Raw genomic sequence first — 13,968 nt, forward strand, 5'->3', positions numbered from 1 at the left:
AGACTTATTTATTTAGAGTTTATGTCTAGTTCATTTTCCTTATTTCTGTTATGAAATTATGAGTTATGATTGAGTTTGATGTGCATTATAGCTTATTATGCTTCATTCTGGGAGATTGAGTTTAGTTCATGTTGCTAGATTAGTTTTTGATTATGATATGATTTATTACTGCGTGGTTGTGAATAAATTGTGATCCAGCCGCATGTGGCTGTGTATATATATCTTGTGTATTATAGATTTGGTCACCGGTACAGGGGAGATTCTGCCGAAATTTTTCGGTAGGAATTTCTCTGAACCGTGATAAATCTAAGTGTCGCTAATAATAGCATAAGTGACACTAGTAAGTAGAGTAGGAGTTAGGTAATGATCACCCTTAGAGAGTAGTAGTAAGAAGGGTGGGTTGTTACATTAATTCTGTAAGATAGTAGAAGTGTTACTATCTTACATATCTGTATTTATACGATTCACTTCTTTCCGAGGAGTTCGGAAAGAAGGATTATAGTGTTTTGTCCATTGGTGCGGTCAAGGACCGCAGGCCTTCGAGTAGGAGTCGAGCTAGGCTCCGAACGAAGTAAACGATTGTGTCTCCTTTCTTATTTTTCGCTGCACGATTCTGACTTAAAAAGAAAAGAATAGTTTTAAAAAGAAGCGATATTCACCCCCCCCCCCCCCTCTATCACGCTACTCGATCCTATCAATTGGTATCAGAGCCAAGTTAGCTCTGAAATTTCTTAACCGATTTTCTAAGCATCTTTAAAATCTTTTCTTTTCTTCAAATTTCTTTTTCATTATCTCTATTTTTTCAAGCACTACTAATCCCAAGACAAAAGTCTTGGAAATATTTTTTTTAATCTGTGCTTTGCAAGGATGTCGAATTCATATCAAGAAGGCTATAGCACGGTCTGACCTCCACTATTCAAAGGAGAAAACTTTAGCTACTGGAAGAATAGGATGGAGTGTTTCCTGAAGTCCAACATCGAGCTCTGGTTCACAATCTTGAAAGGTTATACTCCTCCAACGAAGGACGGAACAACTCTAGAACCGGAAGAATGGACTCCACAAATGGTCAAAAAGGCACAACTAAATTACAAGGCGATCAACACCATTCAGTGTGGACTCACAATGGAGGAATTGAACCGAGTTGGTCCCTACGACAACGCCAAAGACTTGTGGGACTCACTAATCAAATTACACGAAGGAACCGACGACTCAAAGGTAAACAAACGAGATCTTCTTTTAAATAATTTACTTAATATAAAAATGTTTCATGGAGAGACGGCCTCGTAATTACATGCCCGACTGAAGGACATCCTCAACGGTCTTCACCTGATCGGACACGAACTCGAAAATCGCGACACGATAAGGTACGCTCTGAACGCCTTTCCAAGGAATGCTTTGTGGGCATCAATTGTAGATGCATACAAAGTTTCCAAAGATCTTTCAATTCTTAAGTTAGACGAATTGTTTTGCGAGTTGGAATTACATGAGCAATCTAACATGAGCCATGTCGAGAAAGGAGTTGCTTTGCATGCAGGTTCAAGCAAAGAGACAAAATCAAAAACAAAGATTGAGTCTGAAAGCGAGTCAGACTCAGATTCAACAAACGAAGAAGAACTAGTCAACATGGTCCGAAGATTGTTGACTAAGAAAAAGTTGAGAAGAAATACCAAAAAGATTCCACCGAACCATATCCAAAAAAAATCAGAAATGATTTGTTATGGATGCAACAAAAAGGGGCATTTCAAAAACGAATGCCCAAATCGGAAAGAAGAACGACCCAAATCGACAAGACGGAGGAAGGCACTTCAAGCGACTTGGGACGAAACCTCTTCCGACGAATCCGACACGGAACAAACGAAGCACTCGAGTCACCTTGCATTTATGGCAAGGAACGAAGATTCCGAGTCCGAGTCCGACGAAGAATACGAGTCCGAGATCGACCTCGATTCCGAGAGAAACCCCAGATCGAAAGATCCGAATATGGTAACAATTTATTCAAAGTCAAATTTACTTAAAGTAGTTAAATGTTTGTTTAAAAAATTAGCAAATTCGGAAAAATAAAATAACTTGTTACTTAAGGAAATAGACCACCTTAAGCAACAAGTTAGCTTGAGTGACTCGACTAACCAAGTTCAAGTCGGAACTTCAACTCAAGTTGAAAAACTCGAGGAAGAAAATTCCGATTTGAAAGGTCAAGTCGAGCGACTCAAGAAAACTTTTGAAAGGTTCGAAATGGGATCCAAGTGTCTAAATATGGTACTTGGATCGCAACGAGCCGTGTACAACAAATCGGGGCTTGGCTATAAACCGAACAAAACAAACAAATCATACATGTCTCTAATCAGTCAAAATGTTAGAAGTCAAGTCCAAGCATGGGTTCAAACAAAACACTTAACCAAACCACTACTTGGTCCCTAAGAGTCAAATCAATTACTTAGATAGACCTTATCTAAGCTATGACTCAAGGGGAGCAACTAGAAAAATAATCCAACCAACTTAATTAAATCAAACTCAATACTTAGGATTAAGATTATTAGAACGGTTAGATGAAAAAGGTTTACCAAACCCTATAACATAGCACCGGAATGGATTGGGATGATAGTACATCAAGGAAACTCTGTCGAAGGCATGTCTAGGTTGAATATGGAATTCTACCTGGTGCACTAGACTCAGTGGATCTGACCGAAGCTACCCCAGTCAAACATGGGCTAGTTAGACCAAAATTTAGTATTAAGTTTTTTTGGGCAGGAACAGTTTGGAAAGTCTTCAGCAAGTGGTCTAATGATATTCAAGTAGGCCATATGCCTTGCCACTGAACTGAAACTTATCCTTAGGACTCCTGCTTGATTAACCCAAAGCTAAGTTTGAATCTAACATGGGTTCAATAACCTCTTTCAATAAAATTATTTCAAACTTAATAAAATTATTTCAAACTTAAATAAAATTATTTTAAACTTAATTAAAATTATTTCAAACTTAATAAAATTATTTCAAACTTAATTAAAATTATTTTAAACTTAATTAAAATTATTTCAAACTTAATTAAAATTATTTCAAACTTAATAAAGTTATTTCAAACTTAAATAAAATTATTTCAAACTTAATAAAATTATTTCAAACTTAATAAAATTATTTTAAACTTAAATAAAATTATTTCAAACTTAATTAAAATTATTTCAAACTTAAATAAAATTATTTTAAACTTAATTAAAATTATTTCAAACTTAATAAAGTTATTTCAAACGTAAATAAAATTATTTTAAACTTAATTAAAATTATTTCAAACTTAATTAAATTATTTTAAACTTAATTAAATTATTTTAAACTTAATTATTTTAAACTTAATAATATTATTTCAAACTTAATTATTTTAAACTTAATTAAATTATTTTAAACTTAATAAGATTATTTCAAACTTAATTATTTTAAACTTAATTAAATTATTTCAAACTTAATAAAATTATTTGAAAATTAAATTATTTTAAACTTAATTAAAATTATTTCAAATTTAATTAAAATTATTTCAAACTTAATAAAATTATTTCAAACTTAATAAAATTATTTTAAACTTTATTAAAATTATTTCAAACTTAATAAAATTATTTTAAACTTAATATTAAACTTATTTTAAACTTATTAAAAATTATTTTAAAAATATTACAAAAAATATATTTTAAACTTAAACTTATTAAAAAATTATTAAAAATTATTTTAAACTCATTAAAAATTATTTTAAACTTAATCAAAAATTTTAAAATTACTTTATATTTAAAGCTTATTCACTTTACTTGATTCGAACAATAAATAATACATACTAAATTCATGTAAATCAATTAAAATTCAAAACTACTTATTTAATCCTTTAACCATACTTTGGTCATATCCTACATTTTGTTGGATTCCAAAGCTCTGGATAAATAGATTTTGGATAGCGGGTGTTCCAGACACATGACTGGGGATCAGCATAAATTTACCAACATTGAATTCAAAAATTTAGGGTCCGTTGCCTTTGGAAACAATGGAAAATTAAAGGTAATTGGTACAGGTGAAATTCAATTACAGTCAAACATTTCAATTAAAAAGGTTTTACTTGTTGAACATTTTAATTATAATTTACTTAGTATAAGTCAACTTTGTGATTCAGGTTTTAACATTTTTTATAGTGTAATTTCAAAATTGTAAAAAAAAAAATATATATATATATATATATATATATATAATTATATTTTTAACTTAGTAGATATACTTACAAAACACTTTGGTAAAATTGTTTTTCCTTAAAAAAATTTTCAATTTTTCAAAATTTATAACTTAGTAAAATTACTTTACCTTAGTAAATTTTTAAATGGTTATTTTTACTAAGAGTTTTTCTTTTTTAATTATTCTAACATTTAGTTTTCAAAATTTTTTGTTTGTTCTGTCTTCCCCTATTTCTGATGTGTGTCAAAGGGGGAGAGATAGTGTATTCAGGGGGAGAGGTTTATTTCAGGGGGAGAAATAAGAATTGAAATTGCTTGTTTACTTTTTGCATATTATTAACTTAACTTTGAACCGTGGTTGCCAAACATCAAAAAGGGGGAGATTGTTGGTGCAAGCTGCACCAGAATCAAACCTAAGTTTTGATATTGTCAAAGGTTCAAGTTAAGTCTTGTTGTGATCTAACAAGTTTACTGAGTGTGCAGAATGTTTACTCAACTGGGAAAGACCTAGTTGGAGGCTATGCAGGAGAAATCTTAGTAGATCGTGGAACCCAGGTGAAAGTCCAAGAAGCTCGAGGGGAGACGAAGCTTGGCAGTGTGATCGAGAGGTCTGAAGGACCGAAGATCAAAGGAAAAGTCCTAGGGAGCCGATCAAGGCTGAGTGAGAAGTCCAAACTAGATCTGGAGGATCAAAGTTTGGCAGGTAGGTTGAGGTAAGCAAATTGGAGGAGCGACGGTGAGATCGGGTTCCCGGAAGGAACAACCTTAGGTCGCTGATCCAACTGAAGAAACCAGGAAGGTTTCCAAGTTGAGATCAAGAACAGTTCTACTGTTCTTTTATTACTCATGCATTATTATACTGTTATGCTAACATCTGTGTTGCAGGGTGTTTTTTTGTTCTAACACTATTTTGTAGGTCTAGGCGGATTGGTCGACCGAACCAGAGGACCGGTCGACCGAACCAAGTGAGATCAGCACAGAAGTCAGTCCAGATGAGAACTGAGCCAGAGTCCGGTCAAATCTTGATAGGTCGACTGAAAAGTAAGATCGGTCGACCGAACCTGTTGACTCAGCAAGCCAGTTCATCAGCACAGAATCAGCAAGCAAAGGAAAGAAGGGCTGATCGGTCGACCGAACAAGAGGATCGGTTGACCGATCCAATCAACATTTAATCAGCATTAAAGGGTGATCTCGGCAGATTTCAGCAAACAAGGAAAAACCTTGTTCGGTCGACCGATAAAAGGATTCGGTCGACCGAACCATTGAAGACAAATTAAAGCACAATTACGAGCCAACATCATATTGCCAGCTGGAGGTGATTGAAGCTTGTTCGGTCGACCGAACAGGGGATCGGTCGACCGAACCCTCAGTACTCCTATAAAACCAGGCTCGAAGACAGAGGCGGTAACAACTTTTCTGATCAACTCTTGTGCTCGTTTGCAATCTGTCCACGCTACAAATCTTCATCAAATTTGCAAGCGACTTCATCCGATTGCCGACCGAGCTACGACTTAAATTCTGCAATTGTCGGTATAGCTTTATTTTTGTACTGCACTTTAATTCTGTAAGATAATAGAAGTGTTACTATCTTACATATCTGTACTTGTACGATTCACTTCTTTCCGAGGTGTTCGGAAAGAAGGATTATAGTGTTTTGCCCATCGGTGCGGTCAAGGACCGCGGGCCTTCGAGTAGGAGTCGAGCTAGGCTCTGAACGAAGTAAACGATTGTGTCTCCTTTCTTATTTTCCGCTGCACGATTCTGACTTAAAAAGAAAAGAATAGTTTTAAAAAGAAGCGATATTCACCCCCCCCTCTATCGCGCTACTCGATCCTATCACTTGTAACCGACGACTATTCTATAAAAAGGAGTAGGATGTGGCCCCTAAAACCGAACTTTCTATTATTCCACAATTCCTTCTCTTCTTGTGGTTGTTGCCCCCTCTCCTCCTCCTAGGGCCGACAGCACAACCCCCTCTCCTCCGCCTAGGGTCGCCAACGCAACCTCCTCTCTTCCTCCTTGTGGTCGGCTCCTCTTCTCCACCTAGGGTCGGCTCTTCTTCTCCATCAAGGGTCGGCAGCACTTCCTTGTTCTTCCAGGGTCGGCGCCACTTCCTTGTTCTCCAAGGGTCGGTGGCTTGAAGAAAGGGAAGAAGAGGAAGAAAAAGAAGAAAAGCAAGAAGAGGAAGAAGAAGAGAAGGAAGAAGATTAGAAGGTGCCCCATCCTAACGACTCCTTTTGTAGCGGCGGTTTGGAAGAGAAGAAAAGAAGGGTGGTGTTGTCTTGGTAGATCGTCGCCCACACGACGTCCAAGAAGAGGAGAGGAATACGATAGAAGATCAACAGGTCTATAGCTACGAAAAAAGGTACAACTAGTTCTTTAATTCCGCTGTGTATCTAGTTTTGTTTTCTTCGTAACGATTTTGCATATCGATTTTGAATACCAACACAAGAGGCCAGCGATCTTGTATTTCGATCAAGGTGTGCTTTGATCATTCAAGAACTTGCTTGATTGATCGAACACATCTTTTATCGAACATGTGGGTTGCTAGGAGAAGTTCTGTATTTGTACAATTTTTGTACGGGAAAGTTTAAACAGAACGGAATCCCAACGCCAACAATTGGTATCAGAGCCAAGTTTTCTGCCTCTATGTGTTTGGTTTTCGGTTAAATTATGCACTGTTCATATATAATTTAGGCAAAATAATAGTAGGATATGCAAAATAGATTAACTCTGTGGTTGTTGGCATCCTAGTTCCAACTATTATGACCTATTGTGTTTGTATGTGATTTGGATCCTTGGGCATGTCGAGGGTATTTTGTGTGTGCATGATTGTAATTATTAAATACAGCCAGAGCTGTATTAGTTTATTTTACATTTTGTTCAATCTAGATTACATGTACATTCTTTCGTGGAATATAGGATCGATAAATGTAATTTTTTATTTCTTATTGTTGCGGCTTGCTATGCGTGGTGCTACCTCACTACAACAAAAATGTTAAAAGACAACACCCCTACGACAACGGTTTTAAGAGAAAGCATTGCATATTTGCTCAAAGACAACGATTTTTGCCAAAACCGTTGTCTTTGAACTCCCCATTAAATATAAAAGACAATGGTTTTGGGAAAACTGTTGTCATTGAGCGATTTCTTTTTGAATCAACAATACTTTTTACAACGATTTTCTAAAACCGTTGTCTTTAAGCGCTTTTTTTAGGGGCTACGACAACAGTTTTAATAAAACCGTTGTCTTTGGCTTTATTCGTTTCGTCATTTCCACTCGCAGTTTTGCTTTCCCTCTCTGTAAAAATCTTTTCGCACCGTGTTTTCCCCTTAGTGTTCCTGAACCCTAAGCCATTTTTCTTTCCTCTCCTCGACTATCTCTTCACACCATGACACCAAATGAAGCACTTGCGCGAGATTTGTAAGTGCCTCAAAATCCTAGTCGACTTCCTCCTCCATTGCGATAGCCTTCCGAAGCACGACCCCAAGCCATGGGATCCTCCCTTCGACCTGTCTTAGCCGAAACTCGATCCGCCTCTCGCTGTCGCCGTCGCAGTCTTCCTCTTCGTTGTTACTGCTCTCTCGTCTTATTACCACCATGGTGAGTTATTCGTCAGTTTGTACAGAATATGGTGTTACCACCTCGAATAATTTCCCTTTTAGTTCACCACCAAGTCATTAGCCATTACATTCAAAGTTGACCTTATAAATTCCAGCAGCGCCACCGCCAAGTCCTCCGACAACATCGATCCAAGCTAAGCAAGCATTCATTTCTCGGTGAAACTTCGTCGGAATCAGGCCATGAAGGCCGCGAACTGCGTGATTAATTGCGTGGAGGAGAGCAAAGTCTGTGCCTGTGCGAGTGAGGCAAATGCCAAGGCCACCAGCTCGTTCACGCATTCTGTCATCAACATGGTCGGCATGCTTATAGGTACACGCATGGATCCTCAATTTTCCGTTGATTACCGTTAATGTTTAATCGGCTTCCGTAACTGATTTGTCGGTCGGTTGAGGGCTAGGACAGTCGTCGGCTCCCTACGCACTGGAGAACGGAGGATGGAGCTCGGCGCTGCTGCTCATCGGCTTCGGAATCATGTGCGCGTACACCGCGCACATCATCGGCAGGTGCCTCGACGACGACGGTGGTGGCTCCATGAGTTACCAAGACATCGGCGAGCAAGCATTCGGATCCAAAGGCAGGATCGTAGCCTCTGCCTTCATCTACCTGGAGATCTTCTTCGCGCTCGTGTCCTACACCATCTCGCTCAGCGACAACCTGCTGCTGGTGCTCGCCGGCGTGCACGCGCACGCGCCGTGGCTCCACCTGTCGACTGCGCAGCTTCTGACGGCGATGGCGGTGCTGGTGGGCTGCCGACGCTGTGGTTGCGGGACATGTCGTCGATCTCGTTCCTCTCCTTGGGAGGGATCCTCATGTCTCTGCTTATGTTTGTGACGGTTGCGTGGGTGGCGGCGTTCGGCGGCGTGGAAGGGAGTCATGAGATTCCGGCGCTGAGGGTGGAGATGTTCCCGGAAAACAAGGATTTTCTTCTCACTTGCATCGGATTATATCCTTTTCTTCATAAATTGTTTAAAAAGTTTATATTTTTTTTACCGAGCGGATAATTTGCTGGTATTTTCATGATGAGTTTTCCCTTTGACTTGGGTAAGTATGTAGTATTTAATGCGCTGTTACAGTTCATCAGTTACACAAAGGAGAAGAATGCGTTCCATTTCACTCACCCTCGTGCTGTGAGTTTTGTTCGGTTCAATTAATGTAGGTTTTTACGATGACCATTGGATGAATTATTTTACTCCTATGCATTGGCAGATACTATGCTTTTACTCTTCTTATTTGTCAATAATCAGATTTAGGTAATCTATGTCACGTTTCTGATACAGCCAAATGCAAATGATGGAAAGTAGTCCAGTATCGCCACTCCATTGTTTATTATATGTGGTTTACAAATTGAATTTGATAGTTTTATTTCTAGATATGATAGTTCTATTCTGACAGACTGTGTTTTAACCTAGGATTATATCTATTAAGTTCAGTTGGGATGCATCGAGCTTCTAAGTATAGTGATCTCTGATCCTTTGATTTTTCTCACCTATTTTGGGCTTGCAGCATGTTACAGATTTGTCTAGGAGGGAAACACTTGTTCGTATTACAGGTATTAAGTTAATCTATATTTCTTTTTTCTTGCTTTGCATATGGTTGTGAATTCTTTGCGATAGCGAGGGTCCGGATCATGGGAGTGTGCACGACGGACGCCAGGACGTGATCTGGAGTTCCAGATCTACTGATCTAGGTTACTTTCCGTTTCTCGGTTTGTTTGTATTACCAATTCCTTCTTTTATTTTGATTTGTTCACCTTCTTCCACCTGCTTGCGTCGTCGATCAAAGAAACTGATGTCATTCTAGGTTTTCTCCCCCATTTTTTTTATTGCATTCACCCTATAGCGATGGGATCTCTTTCCCATGAGAGAAAATATGATACCTTTGCTCCTCCCTCGTCTCCTTGTGCGTTGAAGTACATCGAGCATCATGTATCCAAATTGGACACACTTGCAGGCGTCGCCATAAAGTACGGTGTTGAGGTAATTCAGATTTTTCTTTACTAAATGATGATCTTGTTTCAGAACTGAGGGGAAAAAAATTTCTTTTGATGAATATTGCTAAAAAAATCTTGGTTTTACTTATTTCTCTTGAATCCTATATCAGTAAATGTGTGATAACTATTAGATGTTGCTATTCTTTCTCTCCATTATGTAGTCCTTTGATTAATATTTGTCAATTTTCCATAGTTTTTCACTTTTAGATCTTTCAAGCATCTAGTGACAAGTGTAGATTGGTTAGCACTGAGAGTGTTCTCTTTTGTTTTTGAAAGATTGCAGATATCAAGAGAACTAATGGTCTAACAACATATCTTCAATTGTTTGCTCACAAAATATTACTTATTCCTCTTCCTGGAAGACATCCACCATCTACTCTAATTCAGTGTAATGGTTCTCTCGATAACAAGTACTTTTTGCCATCATATTTTATGAGGATTAGTTTAAAGACAAATTAATTATTTTAGGTAGTAATCAACAATTGATGAATTCCCCTAGGATTAGTAAAAGGGTATCTTACAATGAGCAAAAGGATCATGATTCCACACCATAATATCTGGTCTGCTATTCCTGATATTTGCAATGAGCAAAAGGATTATGAATTTTGGAGAGAGGAATGATCCTCCACACAAAGGAGAGAAGGTAATTGGTAAATAATGATATTATTCACTTTAATAAATCTATCTAGTTTCCATGCTTTAGTCTTGTTTCTTTGGTTGAGTAAGAAGTTCCAGAAGGTGCTCCTTACTATTTAGCTGGTCAGACATTCGTCATAAGTGGCACACTTGACAGGTAATCTAGTATCATTGCAAAAAATTTATATCTAGTATGACACTGTAAGTTGTATCTCTTGGCATATTTGTTTGTTTTGGATTAAGATCCTATCTAGAAATATTGTGGAGTCATAGGATCTTAAGATCCCAATGCTTAATAAAATATTTATTGAAAAATTATATTTGGTATTTTTGATTTTATCATATGGATTATCTTTCAATATCTAGTTTTGTTAGCCAAAATTTATGGCTAAGGATGACTAATATTATTTATGTAGGAGATATATGAACAATGCATTATAACTAGTAGGGGTTGCATTTTTATATGGTACTCCTCTAAGATGGATGATGATTACAAAAGTTAGTTTCGCTTCTTATACTCTGAAGTCAAAATTGGTTATCATATATAAAAAAATTTCTTAGGTGACATGGTACGAAATGATCTACTCTGGAGTTAGCAATACTATAATTATATATTTGATTAAGTGGAGGCTTTCAAGACTTAGATCTTAAGTAGGATTGGTGAATGAGCATAGGGTTGGATCATAGTGATCATGAGATCTCTACTCAATTTAGTTCCTACTTTGTATCCAGATTTGTTTGGACCATTTTGGGCTGGAGCATCAGAAATTCGTGAGACAAATTGTGATTAACAACCATGCCTGAATTATATTATTCTTGTTCCAATTTTTTTTTATTCCTGTTCATGGATGTATTTTTTAACATGGATGTATTTTCTTTTATCTGTATTAGTATTTTAGGTTTTGGAAGCTTGCCTTACCAATTCTTATTTCCATTGTAGTGACTTTCCTTATATGCAACTCAGTGGCATCATCTCCCTAAGCATTGGCCGGATTCAGAGGCTTCAAAGATTGTAAGCACATTTTTCTTTTAGCTCCTTTTTTTCCTACTAGAACACCTTCGAATGCATGGTGATTCTGACAAAAAAAATAAATAAACATGAAACGATGTAATATGAAATATGAAATCCCAAACAAGGAGACTGTGAACCACCATTTGGTAGATCACCATATTAATTTTTAAACTGTTCTATTCAATATATTCTTTCTTAATTACATTTCTCTTGCTATTGTTTGATCTAGATTTGAGATAGTACTGAAGATGAAATTTCTAATCTTAAGTAGCTATAGTGATGGAATTCTTTTAAGGATGAAATTATCATTGTGGCAGGGCTTTGCACCAAAACCGCTTGCACGGTCCTATTCCATAAAGAATTGCACTGAGCTAACAGCATTGTATGTATTTTCTTCTATTCATATACTTTTTTATCGATTATAGTTATTGGCAATGAGAATTTACTATATATTGTTGCATGAAGTTGTCACATTACTTATTTTTCAAGGTATTTGAGAGCTAATTACCTTCAAGGTCCACCTGAGATTGGAGAACTTGTGCACCTTACCATCTTGTAGTTTTTACATCCCCTTGTTTTCTTCTGTTATATAGTTGTTTCTTTAATCAGTTTTCTTGAGCTTGATGTAAAAAAATGTAGGGACTTGTCAAGCAATTTGCTCAGGGGCACAATTCCTCCATCTATTGGCTCTCTGAACCAATTACGATTTCTATGAGTCTTCATGTGATTATTGGTGGCTAGGCAGTTTGTTGTTGCAGAGTTAACTGTTTGACTATGATTTTTTTAACAACTGTAGGAATTTATCAACAAATTTCTTGTCTGGTGAGGTTCCAACCGTTGGAATCCTTGTAACTTTCCAAAGCACTTCATGAGTAACTCTTCTATTCTCTCTGATGCTTCATTGGCTTGCTCCATTAATTGTTACATGTTATCCAATTATTTTCTACTTGGGAAACTGAAGCTTTTTTCCCCATTACACAAGCATTCTCTTCTATCTTTTTATTTGACATATAGTGCATAACTAGCATTCTGGGTGAAAATATCTTATTAGTTTTGCTCAGTGTTAGAATGTGTTATGTTAGCACTTTGCATTTGACCTTTCAGTGTTTGTTGGATAAGTTTTATGGCATTGCCAACCTTAAAGTATCATGCTTTGATTTGAATATGCCATTGGGCTAAATTGAACTCAATGAAGAACCATATGATTTATATGATTGAGATAGTTGCAAATTGCCAAATAACTGTGGATGTTATGCAATTTCATTTCCTTCTATACCAATTGCTAATTTCCAATAACATGCTGCACAAATAAGACAACAGTAGTGCAAAGCTTAATTGTATCATCAATCCGTATGTGTTTCAGTAGGTTAAGATAATTTTTATTCGCTTACATGTATATTTTATCTTTTAATGTCTTTATAATTTGTTTATTTTTATCATCTCCTACAGCTTAATTTTGTAGATTTGATTGCCAAGGGAAATTTGTATACTCGGTCACGTAAAGATGTAGCCAGTAAGTTGCTGGAAAAGGCTTTAAAGATTCAGTTGGGAAGAGGATTTTAGCTGGCATATTTTGGATTTTGATTACACAGCTATTATTTTTTCATTTTGATGTGTGTAGTTAATTTTTGAAATTTGAAGATAATATTTTCATGGATTGAATGTAGTAAATATTTAGTTTTATATTGGTGGTTTGTTTATATTAAATAAAGATTGGTTGTTTGTTATTATCATGTTACAACATGAACATTAAAGACAACGGTTAGAAATATTGTAAAAAGTACATAACCACAACGGAATTTTTTTTTTATAAAAAGTGATAGAAGACAACAGTTTTATCTGTTGTAAAACATATTAAAATTATCTACCACAACGGTTTTAAAATTAATCTGTTGTAAAAAGAGTCTACCACAACGGTTTATTTCTGTTGTTGAAATTATCTACCACAACGGTTTTAAAATGTTGTCGTATCCTTCGTAAATAAATTTTGAGCATATAAACAACAATGGATAAAAACCGTTGTCAAATGTCTACAAAGACAACAGATTCAAAACCGTTGTCGTAGGGCAATACATTCTACAATGCCCTTAGTTACAACGGTTTTTTGACCCTACGACAACGGATAATATCCGTTGTCATTTGCAGTTTTTCTTGTAGTGCCTTGAGGACCAGAGGCGCGACAGATAAGGAAGCGAGATAGACGCGACGGCTTGATCCATCGACGGCACATTGGAGGACAGCGATCCATTGGAGGCATATTAGAGGGTAGCGTTGGATGAGGCCATAATAGTTGGAAATTTTATTTTCATGTTTATTGTCTTATATGCTGTTTTTATGTGATGTGATGTGCGTGCATGATTAAAATTCCTCGATTTTAAATAACTAAGTGGGAGAGGAATTATTTAAATAAATTCCACGGTCTCCATTACTGGTTTGTAAGTGATGCATATAAACTTGCGCGTTGGCTTTAAGTGCCTTCCTCCATATCAGATAAGTTTGTTTGCGG

The 13,968-nt window shown here is 36.4% G+C and overlaps 1 protein-coding gene across 1 annotated transcript; it reads left to right on the forward strand.

The window, feature by feature from the left end:
* Positions 1-7,865: 7,865 nt before the first annotated feature.
* On the forward strand, positions 7,866-9,234 carry LOC121987437. Its single transcript, XM_042541227.1, has 2 exons — positions 7,866-8,767; positions 8,870-9,234. The coding sequence occupies exons 1-2, from the start codon at positions 8,259-8,261 to the stop codon at positions 8,973-8,975; spliced, it is 615 nt and encodes a 204-aa protein (XP_042397161.1). The 5' UTR covers positions 7,866-8,258; the 3' UTR covers positions 8,976-9,234.
* Positions 9,235-13,968: the final 4,734 nt, after the last annotated feature.

The sequence above is a fragment of the Zingiber officinale genome, chromosome 5B, assembly GCF_018446385.1.
Source record: "Zingiber officinale cultivar Zhangliang chromosome 5B, Zo_v1.1, whole genome shotgun sequence".
NCBI classification, from domain to species: domain Eukaryota; kingdom Viridiplantae; phylum Streptophyta; class Magnoliopsida; order Zingiberales; family Zingiberaceae; genus Zingiber; species Zingiber officinale.

What these genes read in the sequence shown, in the direction of transcription:
- LOC121987437 (XM_042541227.1), top strand. Translation starts at nt 8,259, where the DNA reads ATGGAGCTCGGCGCTGCTGCTCATCGGCTTCGGAATCATGTGCGCGTA. An exon ending in CTTCTCACTTGCATCGGATT is followed by an intron (nt 8,768 to 8,869) that starts ATATCCTTTTCT and finishes TGACTTGGGTAA; the next exon opens with GTATGTAGTATTTAATGCGC.